The 19,377-nt window shown below is 41.3% G+C and overlaps 2 protein-coding genes across 2 annotated transcripts in view; one reads left to right on the top strand and one right to left on the bottom strand.

Annotated features, from left to right (window-relative positions):
* Positions 1-16,573, top strand: part of creb3l1 (cAMP responsive element binding protein 3-like 1) — a 40,317-nt gene extending 23,744 nt beyond the window's left edge. The window contains exons 4-13 of the mRNA XM_031749656.2: positions 3,617-3,771; positions 3,870-3,951; positions 4,510-4,706; positions 5,377-5,523; positions 5,750-5,808; positions 9,322-9,390; positions 11,248-11,350; positions 11,936-12,122; positions 13,197-13,365; positions 13,454-16,573. Coding sequence (XP_031605516.1) covers positions 3,617-3,771; positions 3,870-3,951; positions 4,510-4,706; positions 5,377-5,523; positions 5,750-5,808; positions 9,322-9,390; positions 11,248-11,350; positions 11,936-12,122; positions 13,197-13,365; positions 13,454-13,490 — 1,205 coding nt within the window. The 3' untranslated portion in view covers positions 13,491-16,573. The remainder of the gene's footprint in view (positions 1-3,616; positions 3,772-3,869; positions 3,952-4,509; positions 4,707-5,376; positions 5,524-5,749; positions 5,809-9,321; positions 9,391-11,247; positions 11,351-11,935; positions 12,123-13,196; positions 13,366-13,453) is intronic.
* A 47-nt stretch (positions 16,574-16,620) lies between these two features.
* harbi1 (harbinger transposase derived 1) lies at positions 16,621-19,284 on the bottom strand. Its single transcript, XM_031749634.2, has 7 exons — positions 19,159-19,284; positions 18,467-18,632; positions 18,180-18,382; positions 17,937-18,024; positions 17,613-17,820; positions 17,356-17,531; positions 16,621-16,859 (listed from the first exon to the last, which is right to left on the bottom strand). The coding sequence occupies exons 2-7, from the start codon at positions 18,629-18,631 to the stop codon at positions 16,659-16,661; spliced, it is 1,041 nt and encodes a 346-aa protein (XP_031605494.1). The 5' UTR covers position 18,632; positions 19,159-19,284; the 3' UTR covers positions 16,621-16,658.
* Positions 19,285-19,377: the final 93 nt, after the last annotated feature.

The following is a 19,377-nucleotide window of genomic DNA, read 5'->3' as shown; positions in this document are numbered from 1 at the left end:
ACACACACACACACACACACACACACACACACACACACTTCTGAGATGAATCTGGCACAATTGCCTCTAATTCAGAGTAAACTGAACTCCACGTGCAAAATTGGTGGAACGCTACTTTAAAGCCACCTATTTGGAAAGGTTAGAGTTGAGCTGCAAGAAAAAGACCACCGAGTAATGTATCTTTGGATTAGATGATGCTGTTGATTGCAGCATCTGGATTCTGACTCTCAAATAGGAATCTTGTTAGTTGGATAGGCCAGCTTGGAAAATCTGGAACCAACCAAATCTGTAGCCAAACAAAACAAAACAAAACAAAACAGCTGTTTGAGGTTTTGTTCTGTGCAGTTATCCAGCTAACTTGGTCATTTTGTTTTGTGAGACAGGCTTCAGGAGACACGACACTTTCTTGTGGATTTTCCTCCGACCCTCTTTCAGGGACAAAATATCTCCAGAGGGCTACTGTGCTGTGTGGGAGTTAGCAGAACTTGTGCTTAGAAAAGGCTTTAAAAATAAAAGTCAACGTCTATTTTAGATCATCTTGCTTCAGGTACTGGTAAGAATGTGAAATCTGGTCCCGGGGGTGCAGACGTGAGGAACAGGTCGATGAGGTTACAGCTGTTTATCTATTTATCCTTTCCACTCTTCGTTCTTCTCTTTGCAGGATCCTTCTGACTCAGCACCCCTCATGAGTCATGGCAGTATCTAACAAAGCTTCCAGTGAATTTTTTCTTGTCGTCTGAAGACAGTCTTGTCAATCCCCTTCTTTTAAGATCGCTCAAAATCTTCAATGTTTAGTTAAAACAGTCTCAGAGGTTTGAATGCTGCTTTCATACCACTGTTTAAGACGTTTTAGACAAACGAAACAGAGCAGCAAAGATATGAGGCTTGTCAGAGTGGAAAGAAAGAAGTTCCTCATTAGCTATCATCAGTCACTAACAAGCAGCATGATGTTAGTCAGGCCTTGTCAGCTTTGTCTTGCCTCAGGTCATTTCAGGAGGTTGGATGCACTGGCATCTCTGCGGACACACTAAAACTTCCTAAAAATACTTTCTGGACTTCAAAGCAGACTAAACAACGATTTACCTGTGCTCCTCTAGAAATATACCCACATCGTGTTTAGGTGAACCCTCCTTTGAAATTGCACTCTCGCCTCATTGCCGGGTCACTCGATTATGCATATTTTCAGTGTTTAAAGGCGGCGACTGTTTCTCTTCCCAGGAAGCATAATGAGGGCGAGTTGCCGGTTCAGCCCATCTTTTATTTCAGGGTATATACACTAGCTGGAGGGAAATTATGCACCGCAGTTGCCAGAACGACATTGTCCAGCCTTGTCAGGAAGAGCTCAGATATTTTGAGCTCCTTCAAAGTGTGATTTGGAAGCTGTCAATTACTTCCCGTTGGAAGACCTACAGCAAAGACTCCCTGAAGAGAAATAAGGTTAACTTTGCTCAAGTTTCTCAGATAACTGGAAGCTTCTTTTCTAAAGAATAGGAACACTTTTCTTGAATTCTTGACACTTTTTGTTGGTGGTGGTGGTTTTTCATTATTGCCACTACAGGGCTCGCAAAATTTCAAAATCTCTGGTAGCCCTTCGGGCAGGCACTCTTCAGTTTTTGGTAGCCCAAAATAAATTTAAGTAGCCCGAATAAAAAAGAGAGCAATTAATTTTTTAAAGTTTTGTTTCCTTTACAATATTATACATTAAAGTATAATATTGTAACGGAAACAAAAATTAATCAGAAAATTGTTAAAATACAAATCACAACTGTATAAAAATTACAATCATCAACTCGAATACTTGTTTCTAATTGAACAGAAATTTCTATGAACTTGTAAGAACTGTGTAGAACATGAATCAGTCTGTGTCAGATCCTGAATCTGAAATTTCCACTGAAGTCAAGGGTAAGAGGCAAGTGGAACCAAGATCGAGGCCATTTGCTTTTTGAAGTTTGCAAAGACTGCTAAATTTTGACAATGGTAGTTCACTCTTTGCAACATAGTATCCTTTTGAAAGATTTTTCAGGACTTCTTCTTGTGCTTGGTTTATTTTTAGTATGTTTTTTTGCAATTGCTGTTTGTTCTGGGAAAGATATTGCAGACTGGGCAATAATGCATTTCTTGCATTTCTCATGGGTTCTGATGGGGTCTTTCTTAAAATTACTGGTCCCAGTAACAAAGGCGCTTGGCGACTCAGATATCGAGGGAAACTCACAACACACCTGGCAGAACATCATGTTATTTATCTCGTCATATTCCAGCCACATAAATTCTTTTGTCCATGAAACCAAAAAAGCTGAGCTTTCTTTTTGCCTCAGTGTGATTTGTCATAACTTTTCCGTTTTGTGGTAGGCTTTTCATTGGCTGCCCCTTCTTCACCCTGACCTGTCTTATTTGGCTCAGCAGAACTAAAATACCGGCGTAAATCCTGCTGCTTTTACACACGTACTTACATAACGGTCAGCGATTCTCTGCGCAATCAACCTCTCACATGTTTAAGCTTGCTGTGGGAGATTTCACTTGTCACGTTTGAATAGTAAGCTAATGAGTGATAAGACGATGTCAGAGGAATTGGTGCGCAATTAATCGTCACTCACCAATCAGTCCTGCCGCTCTCTATACACCGTTCGCGCGATCGCAAAGTGAAAGTGAAAGCAAAAAACAAGCACAAATTCAAACGCGATTTCAATATGTCACATATTGACAGAGGCTCATCGATGCCAATAACATACTTACTCAACTACATTTGCGAAAGAAAATGCAAAAGCATTGACACATATTTTTCCTTCGTATGATAGCCCGACGGGCAGGGCTGAGATAGATTTTGGTAGCCCGACTGGAAAAATCGCTAGCCCCGGGACGTCGGGCTAGCGATTTTGCGAGCCCTGCACTAGTATTTCATTTGATAGTTGAAAGAAGAAATTAGCGATTGAACCTTTAGTTGGGACTGTCTGGTCCAATACACAATAACACTGTGGCCTTTAATTGTGAATGCAAAAGTCAGGGCCATATAGTCGGGTTAGGGTTGGGGTACAGTCGTGGTTGTATGTATATGGTTGTATTGGAGTCATGGGGTTAGGGTTAGGGTTTGCCAGGGTTTGTGGTGATGGGATGGTGTTCCCACGTTGCACTGCTATGACATCAAAACAATGTGACTGCCCCTTCCCCCCTTTCGGTTGTGACACATGGAAAACATCTGCAGGTATTTCTGCAGCTTTATGCTCTGCTTTAGCTTTTTCTTTGTGTTTTTGTTGTTCTCACACATCAAACCATTTGGTTCAGATTAAATACTTCAGTATAAGAAAGCTGAGGATGACTTTAGGGGAACATGATCGTGTGGTGGTTAGCATCGTTCTTTCACAGCAAGAAAGCCCTTCTGTGTGAAATATTCTCTCCAGGTACTCTGCCTTCCTCCCACAGTCCAAAGAGATGCCTGGGGTTTAGGTTGGTTCATGATTCAGTATTGGCCGTAGGTGTTAATGGTTGCCTGTCACTATGTGTTCGCCCTGCGACAGATTGGCAGTCTGTCCCGGGTGTATTCTACCTCTCACCATGTGATAAATGGGATAGACTCCAGCCCCTTGTGACCCTGCCTGTGTCTGTGTTGTCTTTTCTGTAGAGTTTGAGTGGAGCTTCAGCCAGGACCTATCAGCTATCTTGGTGAAGCAGGAAGAGCCTGATGTTGGCCAAAGGTTAGATCCTCAGCCTTTGGAAGCCCCGCCTCTCATATTAAGCCCCGCCCCTCCACACAGAGGCTCACCATGGAAACACACGGTTAGCATCCATCTGTCCTTTGTCTCAGTGATGAAACATTTAAAAAAAAATAAAATGGGTGGTGTTTTTGATGTCAGCTACGTTTGTTGTTTCTACAGGAGCGCAGTCAAGAGGATATGAAGCCCATTGCTATAAAAGATGAACCCAGAGAGATTGGACAGTACCTCAGCCTGCCCAGCGGTAACAGACACACTCACAATGCTATAGTGGTTTGTCTGACTCAGAATATTTCAATGTTAGAAGTGGCTTCATAGTGTAGTGGTTAAGACATTTACCTAACATCCCTGGTTTGAGACCAGAAGGAGACACAAATCCCTGGGAGGGCTGAGTCAGGAAGGGCATCTGGTCTAAAAAATATGTGCCAAATCAAATATGTGGAGCCACCCATTGTGGTGACCCCTTGTGAAGGAAGTAAGCAGCTGAATGAGTTAGTGCACATTTTCACCTAAAATATTACAAAATAAATGACCTCAAACATCTGTTGGGAAAAAAAAGCCTTCACTTTAAGTATGACGAGGGCTTAACCACCCCACCCCAGCGTTAGAGCCACTACTACCTTACAGACCATAATCAGGGCAAAAATACTCACCCAGCTGTCTATGCATATGCCACAATAATCACAGCAGTATAATATTTGGGGTCTGGGAGAATGGCCTTACATTAGCGATGAATATCTTCAGTGGTCATTTGTTTAAAGTAGAAGCACTGATTCCTTTCGCGTGCTGCTTTCTTTTTTAGATGATGCTCTCCAGCTGCCGCCCACCCCTCCCAGCAGTAACCACGGCGACAGTGATGGCTCACTGCCCCCCTCCTCCCCACACCTCCCTCTGCCGCCGTCTTCCCCTCAACCACAACAGAGGCCAGGAGGTCGCGCCTCGTCCTCGTCCTCATCTTCTTCGGCCATCTCCTCTTCGCCCCTCCTCACCGCGCCGCATGTGAGTTAAAGAGCGCCTACCCTCTGTGCCCTTTGTTGGTTTTTTTTTCCTCTCCGTGCCCGTTCTGCAGCGCATGTGGGTGATTAAATGTGTCAGTGGTTTGGTGTTTGCTATAAGAAATGTTCAAATGACTGTGTCCTTATATAGCGCTGTGAGTTTCATAGGCTGCCCTTCTATTGTGAAAGCAGACACTGTAGAGTTGGGATTTTTGATCTGTAAATCAGCTTAATTTGGGATTAAATACATCCCATAATTTGCTGAAAGGACAGAAAGTCAGAAAATCCGTCCGTCTGGACGTTGTTTGTCTGATTCAGCAGCTTTTCTTAGAATAAATGAATCACATTTGCACTGAGGCCATCGTGACCCAATCTTGTTTACTCACAATTGTTCAGTGTCAGCAACATTTTTCTTTTTTCTTTTTTTCATTTTTATTAATGGAACACGTGAACAGCTAAACCATCGCACAAACTCCAACAGTGTTGTTCTTGTACCAGGGTGTAATGCAATCCTGTTATGACTTGACTCAACATCAGAAAGCACAGAGAGATGTGAGATTTTGGTGTGCTCGCTGTCAACATGCAAATTAAAAGCAGACCGACATAAATAAGAGACTGAATTATGAGAGCTTATTAGCATTATGCGCTGATGAAGTGCTTGTTTCACTGTGCAGAAACTGCAGGGTTCGGGACCCCTCATGCTAACAGAAGAAGAGAAGAGGACCCTGGTTGCAGAGGGTTACCCGGTACCTAACAAACTTCCTCTCACGAAGAGTGAAGAGAAGGCACTGAAGAGAGTCAGACGAAAGATCAAAAATAAGGTAAGAAGGCGCTGCACCTTTTTGTCTTCTGTTAGTGTGCACGGCTGAACTGAACATTTAATTAACCAAAAAAACAAAAACGTGAGCTATTCCCAGAATCTTGGACTGCCTTGTGTTACTATTTCAAACAGAAATAGTAACACGTTTACCAAAAATGTCATTTTTCTCCAATTAGAAATGCGTTTTTGTGGTGCAGCAATGATTGTTTTTGTGCCCGTTTCTCCAGATCTCAGCTCAGGAGAGTCGGAGGAAGAAGAAAGAGTATGTGGAATGTCTGGAGAAAAAGTAAGGCTGGAAAAAAATCTTTTATCTTTCCGCTCCATGCACATTTCCTTTGGTTTACATTTGTAACTGTCGTCTGTGCTTTCCAAAGCCTTTAAAAAAAAAATCATTGTAGTTTCCTTAAAATTATATTAAGAGCATTGTTGTCATTGTTTAGAAGACTTTCACACCTTAAACTGCTGACTCGACTCGACTGCTGACTGCTGTTGTCATGCCAGCCCAGCAGCTGTGCATGACTCTCCTAGACTGGCTTAGCATGATTCACAGTTCAAAACAAGAGCACTCAGAGAGTGCAGCTTCCTTCGAAGGGCAAGGGCTTTACTAAAACGTTTATTTATATGGAGTTTTTATTACAAAATTCTGACGTCAGCCTGTTAAGGCATCATTGTGAAATCACAGGGCGTCGTATTGAAAAAATAAAAAATGTGTTGAACTCCTCTCTCCATCCTTTTTCATATAATGTATTCTTACTTGACCTTGAGCCCTAACAATGAAGGTCAAACACTTAGCTAACCTACAGTAGGCACTCATGTTCCCCAAGGCCTCGTTTATTGTTGTGAAGTTTGAAGACGATCCATAAGAAGCTGCGTTTTTAATGAGTTTCGCATGGTGTGACCTTGACCCGATTTTTACCACAATTAAATCAGCTCAAGCTGTTTTTGGTATCCACCATCACACAAAATTTGAAAATGATAATGTGAAAACTGTGCATGCTAGACTGCTAACAAACAGACAGACAGACAGACAAACAAATGGATACGATTACCTTCTCCCTCCCTTTGGGGGAAGAATAATCCTTAGTAATGTTAAGCCAGCCCTTGGTGCAGCACCTCAATTCACTCTTTGTGTAAAACAAGACCTTTTAGTTCTCTTTCCCCTTCTCATTTAAGCCAGCTTTCTAATCATTGGCTTCCCCTTGTACACAGAAGGTTTAAACGGCAGACACACCAAGCTTCTGTGGCCATGGCTAGAGCTGCATGTGAGGACATCCCCTCTCTATGACATCGCACAGAGCCGAGATATAAAAAAAAAAGCCATGTGAAACCAAAAGTTTTATTATTTGAAATGTTAGAATCGTGTAAATTACAGAACATTAGCACAAGCACAACAGGTCCCCTTTGAACGGTTAGTTAGAGCAACATCTAACCAGAATCTTCCACGTCTTTCACCTTACAATGTATTTGAGAGTGTTAAAAGCCATGTTAGCTAGTGAGCTTCGTGGGGTTTTATTCCCAAGATGACTCTAACCACATGTCTCTTTATGCAAAATCTTGTCTTTGGTCATTGCATGCATAACTGGCAAAGAAAAAAAGAAAAAAAAAACAGAAAGATTCAGGGGCCCAAAGAGAAAAAACGGTGGCGTTGTGTAACACCAAAGTGAGCTTGGCAGTTGCAGTTTAGTCAAGAGCCAGATTTTTATTTTATTTTTTTCGCATTTAGAGGTTTCCCTAACTGCTCTGGAGCTGAGCGCAGTAACAGACGCAAGAGCTCTGCCAGGGAATGGGAGGCAAACGCAGGTCCTTGTGAGGTCAGATAAATATATATATCTATATATATATATATATGTATAGATATATATATATATATAGATATATCTTTGTGTCTGATAGAGAATTAAAAACAAGCAAAACACGCAAAGCATTTAATCAGCACTCGTCTCCTCCACTGTGATTCACTGAAGAACAGCAAAACTTAACAGAGACTGCTTTTCTCTCCTCTCTACTTTCCATTATTCCAGCCATTCTTTGCTATGGCAGGACTCCAATAACCTGCTTAACACATGGGCCAGATTCACTGACTTTCCTGACAGGGGCAGTGAAATAGAGTTGAAAATATGGGTTTTCTTTTACACAGCTTCCACTGCGACAAATACAAGTGCCAAAAAAGATTTGTACAGGTATACAAAATGCCCCATTAATCCCATTAGAGCGAGGGGAGAGAGGTGTGTCAGAGTGCAGCCTCTTTTAACTGAATCAAAGCAACCAAAGCAGCAGAGACATAAGAGGATGTGCGTAAAAACAGAAATCCATCTCCTTCTATTTTTTTTTCGGACATGAGGAGGGGATTATTGGACGAACCTTTAAAAAAGAAAACAGCGGGATGCTTTCCTCAAAGGAGTGTGCATGAATGAGTTATATTCCAAGCAACACACAGCGGGAGATCGGGAGGATTAAAGAATGCGAGAGATTAGCGAGATGTTACCCTGATAATGGAGATCAGTAGGATTAGTAGAAGACAGACAGAGGAGGAAAATGGGGTTGGGAGAAACTCTTGCAAGTGAGGCATTTTTCTTAAACTTTGTAACATCTTTGTGTTCTCAAAGATGTTAGTTTGACACTGTGCAAAGTAAAAAAAAATGGTGTTGACATTACTGGGACCCACGGAGTGGTTAAAGTACATCTGAGCAGAGCAAAGGATTCTTTTCTTGTGAAATGATGAGCTGGTTAAATGAATTTGGGAGGCTTTGTCGGTTACGATAAACTTATTGACCTCATAGTTCTGAATCAGGACCTTCATGTTTCGCATCATGTAGTTTTTCCAAAGCTCCAGCTGTTAGCACAGTAACTTAGAACAGCTGGTATGAATCAGCAATCGGCTGTTCACCTCCTTTTAAGTCAGGTTAGCTGATTAGGCTAGGTTAAATCATGTCGTAGCTACAGACTGTACCTAAAAGATGACTGCCCATTGCTTTAATTGGGACACATTTGGATCCAAGGATGGAGAGCCAAGTTATCAGATTATCAAGAGTTCAGTCACTAAAATGAGCAACGAGGGGAAGCTCAGGAGCTCAACAGCCATGGCTAGTAGGGGAACTGCAGCTTTTGGCACTTGTGCATTGCCTTCATTTGTCAGCTATGAAGTTTGTCACTTGATGATCCACAGTCACTCTTCCTACTACAACCTTCAACCACCTACAGAAGCCAAGCTGAGATGGTCTGGATAAACAGAAGAAGTATAGTGGCTATATTGCTCAAAGTATGTTTAAGATGGAGATGCCAGGCAGGAGGAAAAGAGGAAACCCAGAAAGAAGATTCATGGTTGTATCTTCCATTGTCCTCCAGTGGAGCTAGTTTCACTCTTTGTGCATGTACTGTTTATAAGGTTGGAGAAACCTGCAGTCAGCTGAGAGTGAAGAAGTCACTTGGATGAGGGACAAAACGTTTCTCCCAGTGAACACGCTATGTTCAGGTGAACAAACCTTTTAGGATCCGTGGATGTAGTGTAGAAGGACATGCAGGGGGGTTGGTGTGTCGGGATAGGGTTAAATGGAAGCAGCTGACCTGAAAGGGAGCAGTCTAGAGAAGAAGTTTTTCACTTGGCTGAAGTTTAGTTTAGTTTTTGTGCCCTCTCAACAATAACAGACAATTACCGGTCAAAATGTTGTGGATTAGTGGTCAAAATGTACCTTTCATGATACTCCAGCCTTTGGGGATAGCGCTGTTTTTCATTAGAGCAACATGTGCAGGGATAAGACAATAAAAACAATGTGTGTATCTTTGTCTGTGTGTGTATCAGGGTGGAGAATTACACATCAGAAAACAGCGACCTGTGGAGAAAAGTAGAACACCTGGAGACAGCCAACAGGTGAGGTTTTCACACACATGCACGCACACGTGTGCCAGCATACTTTACTTTATCTTCCAGCTTTGAACAGACTGAAGCTGTTTTATGCTGGCTCCACACACCAGTAATACAAACTCACCATTCATGTAATGATGTTTGGATTGCGATCACTGAGAGCAGCAACAAGTGTGCAAAGAATGCACCCTGGTAAACTGAGAGCCGGACGAGCTGCAGAAGGCCTGAAGAAGATGGTTCTCGTTTTTCTCCCAGACAGAATGAAGATGCAAAACTACAAACAGGACTGTAGCTTATACACAAGCGTATGCACACACACACACTCATACGCACTCTGTGGGTAAAACCTTTACGGGATTTTAATATCTATGCAGCGTGAGAGAATTAAAGGAGTCTGAAGTGAAATTTATCTGTGCTCTATAAGCAAAGCGTAGACTCACCGAGGTGCCGCTGTCTCCTCTGTTATTATAACAATATGAAACCAATCTGCTATTATCCTGGAGTGGGTGGTTAGAAGGGTGGGTGGGTGTGGAGGGTTGGATGGCTGAGGAGGAGGGGGTAGGAGAGTCTGTCTGTCTGTCTGTCTGTGGCACACTCAGCCTGTCATTAAAGTGGCGAGTTAACAGCAGCTTTCATCATGGAAGGCAGCCCCCTCCCTTCCAGCCACACACACACACACATGCACACCGATGAATATGTTAAACCACTGCAGGGAGGAACAATGAATTGGCGCAAACTGGGAAACGTGAGTCAGCACACAGCCCCGTTCACTCTCATAAGAGTAAATGTGAGTTTAAAAAAAGGCTTTAAACAAACGCACTAAATTTAAGCTCCCAGTTCCTAAAAGTGTCCCAGATGCAGTTATTAGTGGTCATTTTGTTCCCCTGTGCTGTTTTCTTTCCGTCTAGTCGGATCCACGCAGGACTTGGTTAGGACTACCGGTTTGTTAGTCGCGTAACTCGCACTCGGGGTTGGATTTGGATTAACGTCTGCATATCCGCATCAGATAAACGTTTAGGATATGTTTAGTTTAGCTTAGCTTCCAGCACTGAATTTTAATTACCTGACAAACGTTTCCATTGTCCTTGTTGCTTTTTTCACACACGTTTACTCACTCACTGCCGTGTATTTTAAGCTGTGGTTTTACATCAAAGACTCGTGCGAGTGATGCAGGTCAGCATCATCCCTCCATGAGTTTACTACAGCTGACAGGTCGCAGTTTCCCCTCTATTCTGGGGCCTGTCACCGATTTCAGCATGGAAATTTGAAACTATAAAAGCAGCAACAGATGACTGAGCGTCTGGCTTAGTTTCTGACTTATTAAACGTTTAACTGACTTTCTGGTTTGCATTGCGTGTGTGTGTGTGTGTGTTTGTGTGTCAGAAACTTGATCTCTGTCTCCACTTAGTGGTCAGAGTGTGTCCTTACAGCCACAGACAGCTCATACCATCAGAGCCCTGCTCCCCAGATCCCACTAATGTGCTCTTTTCTAGTGGTTTTATTCATGCACTCTATTCAGCTTAGCTCTGCTCTCTGCTTGTTTTGTTGAGCTCACAAAACAAAAGTAAATCAGGTGGTTACAGCTCTCTTTGATGTAGAATAAACCCGATAATGAGAGCCGCGCATCTTTCGGGGGAAACAAACTATACGTCTGAGTTTTTGTGTGAGACCTTTGTTGTGGGTTGGGTGGAGATCGAAGTCATGCGTGCACGTTGTGGGTGCAGCCATATACATATTATAGAGATTGAAATTCCCAAACGCGCTGAGGCCACAACCTGTGAGAGTCAAAGTCTTCTCTGTACCACTAAATAATGACTACTGCCCTTCTTGTTCTTTAATCTCTGCCTCTGTTCCTGTCTCCAGGTCTCTCCTACAGCAGCTGCAGAAGCTTCAGTCGCTGATTTCAGGGAAGGTCCTCCCCCGTTCGTGTAAAATGGCCTCAACTCAGACAGGAACATGCCTCATGGTAAATACTACTGCTGCTGTTGCTGTTCACACACATTTATGTTAATATTTTTGTTGTAATTGAGGTGATTTTATTTGCTTTTGGACAGCATTTGAATATATTGTAACTGTATAAATATTACAATTAATATGTCTCTATGAAGTTAGCCTACCTGCCTCCCATTTGAAGTTTAGAAGATGCATTCTCGTTAAATAAAAAGATGCTAAATCATCTTAAAGCGGTCAATGATAATGATCGTATCCTATTACTATATGTATGCTAAGCACGACTGTAGTGGTCATATTACTCATATCAAGCAAACTCATTGATTGTGATGATGGAGCGAGTATATCACATGCATCTCCTCTTTTCCATCAGTCTCTGTCGAATGGATCCATTTTTCCCCCTTTTTCCTTTTACCGTCTAAGAAGTTTTAAAAAATGTTTTTTGCTTCTTTTTTTCTTTTCTTAATTTGGAATATGCGCTGAAATTCAGAATTCAATAAGTTTGAAGTGTCTGCATGAGTCCAATACATCACGAGCATCACAGTCTGAGCGCTCTGGTGATTATTATTAACACGAGTGTTATGTTCCCCTCTCTCCGCAGATGATGGCCCTGTGTTTTGTCTTGGTGTTGGGCTCCTTCTCTCCCTGCATTTCTCCCCTCTCCCTGGTCACTCACACCTCCTCTTTGCCCTCCTCCCCTGCTTCTTCTCAGTCCTCCCCCGCTTCTTCTCAGTCCTCCCCCTCTTCTCATTCTTCTCCATCTGCGGACCTCTACACCACCAGTCAAGGTAGGTCTAGAAATATGTTCAGTATTTAGCATCTTAGTGTATATGGCGGATTTGTCATCATCTAAAGGTGTCTAACTTTTGCTGAAGTTTCCTTTTGTAGCTCCAGTCTAATGCATTCAATGTTCTCCTCTGGATAGTAAGAGTGAACTTGTAGCATTTACAATTATTAGACAGACAAAGAGCGGCATCACATTTTAGAAATATATTTTTCTCTGTCTTCTCATATATACTGTTACAATTTTCTTCAAAATGAAAGCCAGTTTGGAAAGTGGATACAGGTTTTGACTTTCCTTCCGAGCTGTTTTCCACTTCCCTATAAATTCACTTCCTTTAACAACTCACTCCTGGGAAAGCCCTACTGAAACCAGAAGTTAGGCTGTCATCAAATTAAGTGCAGCTTCCTTCTGCCAGCAGCCATCCTCTAAGTGGTGAGGTTTAATAGGCTGTAACCCCCTAAAGTTGACCAGACTCCTCTGCAACTGTCCAGGGAGAGAAAGGCACAGTTATATGTTCCCCATACAAATAATTAAAAGCGGAAAACACATAAGTTAATAATTAAAAACAAAACTGGAGTCACAAAAATTCAGTATCTGGACTGTTTTCAATTCAGTGTTAAGAGTTGTGGTCATATTAGATTTTCTCCTCTGCTCCCTGTTTCACCACACGTGTGTAAGCCCCTCCCACCAAACACAGAACAGAGCAGTCAACCAATAGGAAACAGCTATTAGCAAAAAATATGAGAAAAGCTCATCCAGTTGACTTTAAACTCAGCATAGAATTTCCTTTGTTTCACAGTTGTTGGAAATTTAAAAAGTGATGTGTGTATCTCAGTAATGTGGATTTCACTGATGTTATTTATATGTATATATGATCATTTCTAATGGCCCAGGGTCAGGGTCTTATAGTCAGGCCCTGACCCTGACTGTGAGAAAGGACTAAAAAATGTAACAGGGATGTTGTTTGAAATGGAAGATATTTTGAAATATGTACAAAAGGCTTTTGGTTTCACATAATTAAAAGCAAAGATGGCTCACGAGGGATGTCCAGTGAACGGTGCATGTTTCTGTGTCGTAGTCCGCTCCCGCAGCCTGCTCTTCTACAACGAAGAGGCTCCACTGGAGGAGAGTTTAGTGACATCAGAAGGAGAGAGGCTACAGTCAGAAGGCCACTCCCACAACCAGATCAGCCGATACACAGCTGACGGCCACAGCAACCAGACAAGCGGGTCCAAGATAGAGCGGAGGTACAAACAAACTCCACTGTATGCTGCAATATTTACACGCCACTTGTCAAACATTAACCAGCCGTCTCTGCCTTTCTCCTCTCCTCAGAGAAACAAAACCAGATGGAGTCTCTGAGTTTTTCTGACACAGCTCAACCTCTCCTCATCTAACTTCTCAGCCCTGAATCCCTCCAAAGCACCCCGATGCTCCAGGTTGCTGAAATCAACATCCAGCTGGACCAAAAAACGTTTTTTGTTAGTTTGTTAGAAAATCCATTATCATCATCTCCTCTAGTGAGCTTTGATTAAGGCTCCCATCCTACACCTCTGTTACCATGCCTTTATCTACAGCTTCACTTCTCTGCTTTAACAGACTCTGTTGTACTTGAATGTTCTCGATTTTAAATAGACCTTCGTGCTGGAATCTCCATTGTTATGCACAAAAAAGAATCTTGCATCACTTTAAATACTCAACTAATCTTTTTTTTATAGTTAGTTATTAAAAAATAGTTTATAACCCACAAAACATTAAAAACACAGTCGCCTTACTAAACTTTAAAGAACCTGCAGTCAGAGCTTATAGATTTGATTGGCTTAAACAGGCCATGAGCACAAAATAGCCACAGCTGCTAAAATGAAAGGCGTATATGAGCCACTTATGTTGTGATCATGCGTAAAGACCTTTTGTGTTACTTTGTCAGACAGCCCTAAAGATGACCATCTAAAACAGTTGTTTCCTGTTTCCAGAAATATATTTAATTCCTCCCCAAAACAAATGAAGTGTAGCATTCCTGTTCACAGCAAAGCAACACGGTCTTTTTGCAAGAGCAAACAGAAAGAATTATGGGAATGTGGCTGAAAGAAATGTTTAAAAAAAGGCAGTGCACATTTAAAAACAGTGAAAACTTGATTGACGTCCACTGTGGGATTCTAGTTTTTATCATGTAGTTCTTGTCCAAGATGCTCCTGATGTACCACATTAGGTTGGTTAACAAAGCACGAAGGGCTGCATCTGCTTAATATGTCATCAGTGTGTAGATTTATTAATTAACATGCATTTAGAAATAGTAATTTTTCCACAGTCTGTTGTGTTTTTAGGTCATCTCTCCTCTGCTCTCTGTTTCACCGTATACATGAAAGCCCCTCCTGTACACACAGAGTGGAGCAGAGCAGTTGACCTAAAAGGAACATTTGTAATAGGAAACACATTTAAGCCAAGTGTGAAATAGATAACAGCATGTGTAAGCACCAACACAAACTAGGCATCAACATATGCTTTTGGAAGCCGTGCCATTCTGAAAGTGCCTTCCACTTCGCTCGGTTGAATATGACCAACTTGGCCTTACACCTAGTCCCGCATGGAAACACAGACCTGAAAATGTTCCTCTAACTAAACTATTTGTTTATTCTGTTGCAGAAAATGGATGAATCATCTTTTTTAATCTGGGTGAAACCTTTTTATTTCACATTCCTTTACGCATTTGAGATCACAAGAGTCACAACTTGTTTGACAAAGATCTCTCTTACAGATCAAAAAAAGTTTAGCTTAGCGCAATCAACACAGGGTGTGGATCTTTTATCTGGCTTTAAGAAAAAAATCATTTGCATTACGCTTCAGCTTTTTTACATCTGACATTTGAATTATTTTTTCCAGCTCTGACCAAAATTCTGCTCTGTTTCTTTTGGGAGAGAGATCATATTTTCATACCGAGGGATCATAAAGAGGTTGGGGAAACATGACAAAAGTATTTTTATGAAATTATAAAATGTATATGTAATATATTTGCAGCATTAAAAAAGAGCATATTTAATTTATGCATCAAAAAAAAAAGTTACTTTATCTTATTGTCTCCATTTTTTTAAAATAATGTTTTAAAAAAAGCATAAAAATACAACTTATAATATATTCTGAGCATCAAAAAAGAGCATATTTATTTTATGCAAAAAAAAAAAGGAAACGAGGAAATAGTGCTACGTTGTGTTTTGGCATTTAGGATGATGTAAAGTTTTACACGCTGATTCATCAGGTGTAAAGCTTTGACATGATCTGTTTCTGTCTTTTAACTGTAATACAGTGTTTATGTTCCACTGCTGTCGCATGAAAATCTCTGAGGGTTCCTCCCAGTAATTTGACCAAAAATAATCTCCAGAATATAAGAAAACAAAATATTTGGGAAAAAAAGGTTTAATTTCTATATATTTTTTCTTTTTTTGGTAATGAAATGTAAAAAGTAAACTTTGAATAAACAACACAAAAAGTATACCAATCCTGATATAAAAATGTGGTCGTGCGACAGCAGTGTATGTTGTATTTATTCCTGTTTGTAGAAAGTTTGTATATATTGATGAAGCCATTTAAAGGACTAATACATTCCAGGCAGTAAAACACCACTAGTTTTGTTAATTACATAACTTGGTTGAAAACTGACTAAAAAAAAAAACCTTATTATATCATCACCACTATTTTGACAAGGTTCAAGAAACAGTGAAAAAAAACACCCTTAATGACTGGTATTCCTTCAAAATAAAAGCCTTATCCATTATTCAAATCCTTTAAGAACGTTCTGCCACTTCAAAATCAATTTTAAGCGCCAAACATTTAGCTACCACAGATTTTCTGCTTTTCTTACTCACGTCGTCTGTATCCGTTTCACTTTGTGACTGTTTCGTCATGCCGCACATGCTCCAAAAAAAGAAAAAAAGAAGAAAATCATGTGACTGCAGCCTGTCATTTTCACCCGTGAGTCTTAATGCACCGATGTACATAAAAAAAAAAGACAACTTAATGTGCAGTTGTTGTAAATAAGGGTCTTGTTTTTGTATTGTGACATAGTCCAAGATCTTAACCTGTGGAATCTAATGGGGAAAAGAAAATTAGCGGGGTGGGATTTAAAAAAAGGAATAATGGGGCGGGTAATTTTTTTCAACTTGTAAAGAAACCTGGATGACGAAACAGCTGCACACAGTTTGAATAGTTGTAAAACACCAGGAGGTGCTTGATTATTCCAATCACTCCATGAATATTTGGAAACTATTTGAATGTCCTGAGAGAATAATCAAGCATTTCCAGAGTGTTCAGTTATTTGAAATGTGTATGGATATGTCACCTTGGTTTGCTGTATAGCGTCTTGCATGTTCCTCCATACATAAATATATAAATATATCTACGTTATCTTAGTATAGTCAGTAGAGTAGAATCCAGCAAAATATTAAAAAACTGCATCAGCAACAGCGTGTCTGTGGACGTTCTTGCTTTAAATGTGTTTCTTGCTTTGCACTGGTCCCAGTTTTCGTCCCCTTTAACCCCCACAGCTTCAGCTGAAGTGTTTGAATATGAGCTGCCTTCGAAGATCCTCTGCCTGGCTGTCGCGGTCCTCGGGTCTCTGGTTGAGGCTCTTTGGCTGCTCGAGAGGCTCTGTTCTTTCCAGAGTCCAGGCGTCTAATCCAGACTGCAAGGAGGCGTTGTGGAGAACGCAGCAGGCCAGCAGGATGGATGAACTCCTCTCTGGAGAGTACTGTAAACAGGAGAGGAGGGGTAGCGGTTACAGTTTGAATCAGTTCACTGCAAATATTCTATCAGATGCAAAAACCAACTCATTACTGGCAATACTATGCCAGAAGCATTGCTGTATTTCACTCACAAATAAGGTAAAGGTCCCATTTTCAGTTATGACCGTGGCCTGTTTGACTCTGGTACTGATGGTGTATCACCAGTATCATTCTAATACCATGAACTCAGTAGACTGTCAGATGTTATCAGCGGATATCACCTATTTGCCGATCTATCAGTATTGGCTTTTATGACATCTGATAAATTAAAAAAATAAAGAGGACACTGGAGAAAGATCCTTCAGCTTTTCAGTTTGTCCACCAGAGGGCACTCTGCTGGGCAGAGTGTGAACAAGTAAATATTATACTGTTTGGAGGTTAAAAAATGTTTCATGGTTTATTTCTACTAATATGTTTGGGCCTGATTATTGGCTGTGACACATTTGCTATAGAATATAGTACCTGTAAGTATCCTTTGGTGCCATCTAAACATCTGAATCTGGTTTGGATGGCTCTGAAGGTTCGATCCACGATCTCACGTGTAGCTGCATGGGCCAGATTGTATCGAAACTCTGCAGGGCATTCTGGGCAGTCAACCGGTGTCATCAGCCATTTCCTCAAAGGATAACGGCTGTCACCTGAAAATCGGAAAACTTATAACCTCTGACTCCAACGCCACAAGCTAACTTCTAATAAGGAATAACAAGTCCAGAGCTCACCCAGCAGCCAGCCCTGCTCTGTGTCCTGCAGCTCTTTGTAAAGAGCAGATCTTTCTAGAACAACAGTGTCCTGGAGTCCACCTGCCCAGTGCGTTTCTGCGCTGAGTAACAGTCCTCGGGCATCACAAACCAGCTGACAGGCCACAGAGTGAAAGCCTTTCTTATTCACATATGATGAGTCTTCGCTGTTTGGTGCTTTGATGGCCACCTGGAAATGAAAGTAAAGTGAGAGAGATGACTAGGTTACCTCCTGTAGAAACAAATGAGCGCACGAGCGTGCGCGCACATACACACACATTAGTTACACAATCTCATATAATGAACCTGAACACAGTCCAGCACCCCCAGGACTCCAGGAAATCCTGCGACCCTCTGAAACTCCCGGAAGGACTGCTCTATGGTGGATAAATCTCTGTTTGGAAAACATTATTATTATTACTCAAGTGAGACTTTGAGAGGCTTACACAAGCTCTTTTGAAGTAAAAACAAGTTTCTGGGAACAGAAAGTTACAGTTTCAAATTTTTTGTCATTCCTGCCTGACATCAAGTGGCATAACATCATCGTACCTGTTGAACGTGATGAACTGAGGCGCTTTCTCCACCAGGGCTCTCGTCACATTGGACACACATCTCGACATTGACGCCTGGCTGATACCGATCGTATCCCCCATAGATGTCTGGAATGAACCCGATGTGTAGAAACCCAGTGCCGCCAGCACCTGGACCTCAGGACTGATGGCTCTGGAGCGCTGGGTTCGCCTGCATAGACCCTGGAACACAACAGAATAGTGTTTGCATATTTCATAAAGACAAAGTTAAACTGATCTCTTAATGCGACATGAAGGCCCACACACCTCTCTGAGTAATTCCACCAGATACAAGATAAAGCCTCTGGGGAAGCCAAATTGTGTGAGGAGGAAATTGTCTGAGACTGAGTCCAGGTCAAAGCGGTCAAGGGTCTTGTGGCCTCGACCATGAAGGAGGAGATCACAGTCCAAGATGGCTATAGGGATGGCCATGCTGAGGATAAGAAAACATTTCCATTTAATTGCTAATAAGTGCAACTCAATTTAAATACTTGGTATGGCCTTATTTCCTCACGCCTGGGAGGAATTTTACATGCAGATTTCCGACACATTAATTTACAGCATATATTAGTCCACTAAACATTGCTACAATTATTAATGTCCTATTTTGTTGATATTATATTTTCGCTAAGGAGAACCAGGAAATCCACGTTCTTTGTATACAAGAACCCATTAGATACTGAGAGTTTAATACTAGGGCGGGGGGGTACTGTCCTGATGTTTTAAACGTTATTATCAGCAAGCAATCATTAGCTTTAGGGATAGCTCCAGTACATGTGAGCCAAGTCAAGCCAGCGTGCTAACGTGCTACCTAGCTAGCTTGCGTTTTTATTATTATTATTATTTTTCTTTGCTCACTTGAGATGATAACTTCACTGTCATGTAGTAGTGGGACAGTTGCAAATCGAATTGAAAGCACTGTTAAATTATTTTTGCGCGATTAAGGACAACACTCTTACCTTCAGATAAAAATAAAGCATTTATGAACCACAAAAACAAGTCATTGAAATAGCTAATGTTAACCTGCGGCTCTCAATTCGCAGATTCGCCACACAGACTGTCGTTTATGTTTTAGATATAAGTTCAGTGTGGTTATAATTTTTTTCAAATCGCGTAAAAAATACTTCCTAATTATTTTATCAAAAGCTTGGGTTTTTTACTCTAAATTTAACAGTTTT

Source organism: Oreochromis aureus, linkage group 23, assembly GCF_013358895.1.
Source record: "Oreochromis aureus strain Israel breed Guangdong linkage group 23, ZZ_aureus, whole genome shotgun sequence".
Lineage (NCBI taxonomy): Eukaryota > Metazoa > Chordata > Actinopteri > Cichliformes > Cichlidae > Oreochromis > Oreochromis aureus.
Note: the sequence above shows the minus strand (reverse complement) of the source record. Positions and strands in the feature narration are given on the sequence as shown.

What these genes read in the sequence shown, in the direction of transcription:
- harbi1 (XM_031749634.2), bottom strand. Translation starts at nt 18,631, where the DNA reads ATGGCCATCCCTATAGCCATCTTGGACTGTGATCTCCTCCTTCATGGT. An exon ending in GGGTGCTGGACTGTGTTCAG is followed by an intron (nt 17,821 to 17,936) that starts GTTCATTATATG and finishes TTTCATTTCCAG; the next exon opens with GTGGCCATCAAAGCACCAAA. An exon ending in AGAGCAGGGCTGGCTGCTGG is followed by an intron (nt 17,532 to 17,612) that starts GTGAGCTCTGGA and finishes TCCGATTTTCAG; the next exon opens with GTGACAGCCGTTATCCTTTG.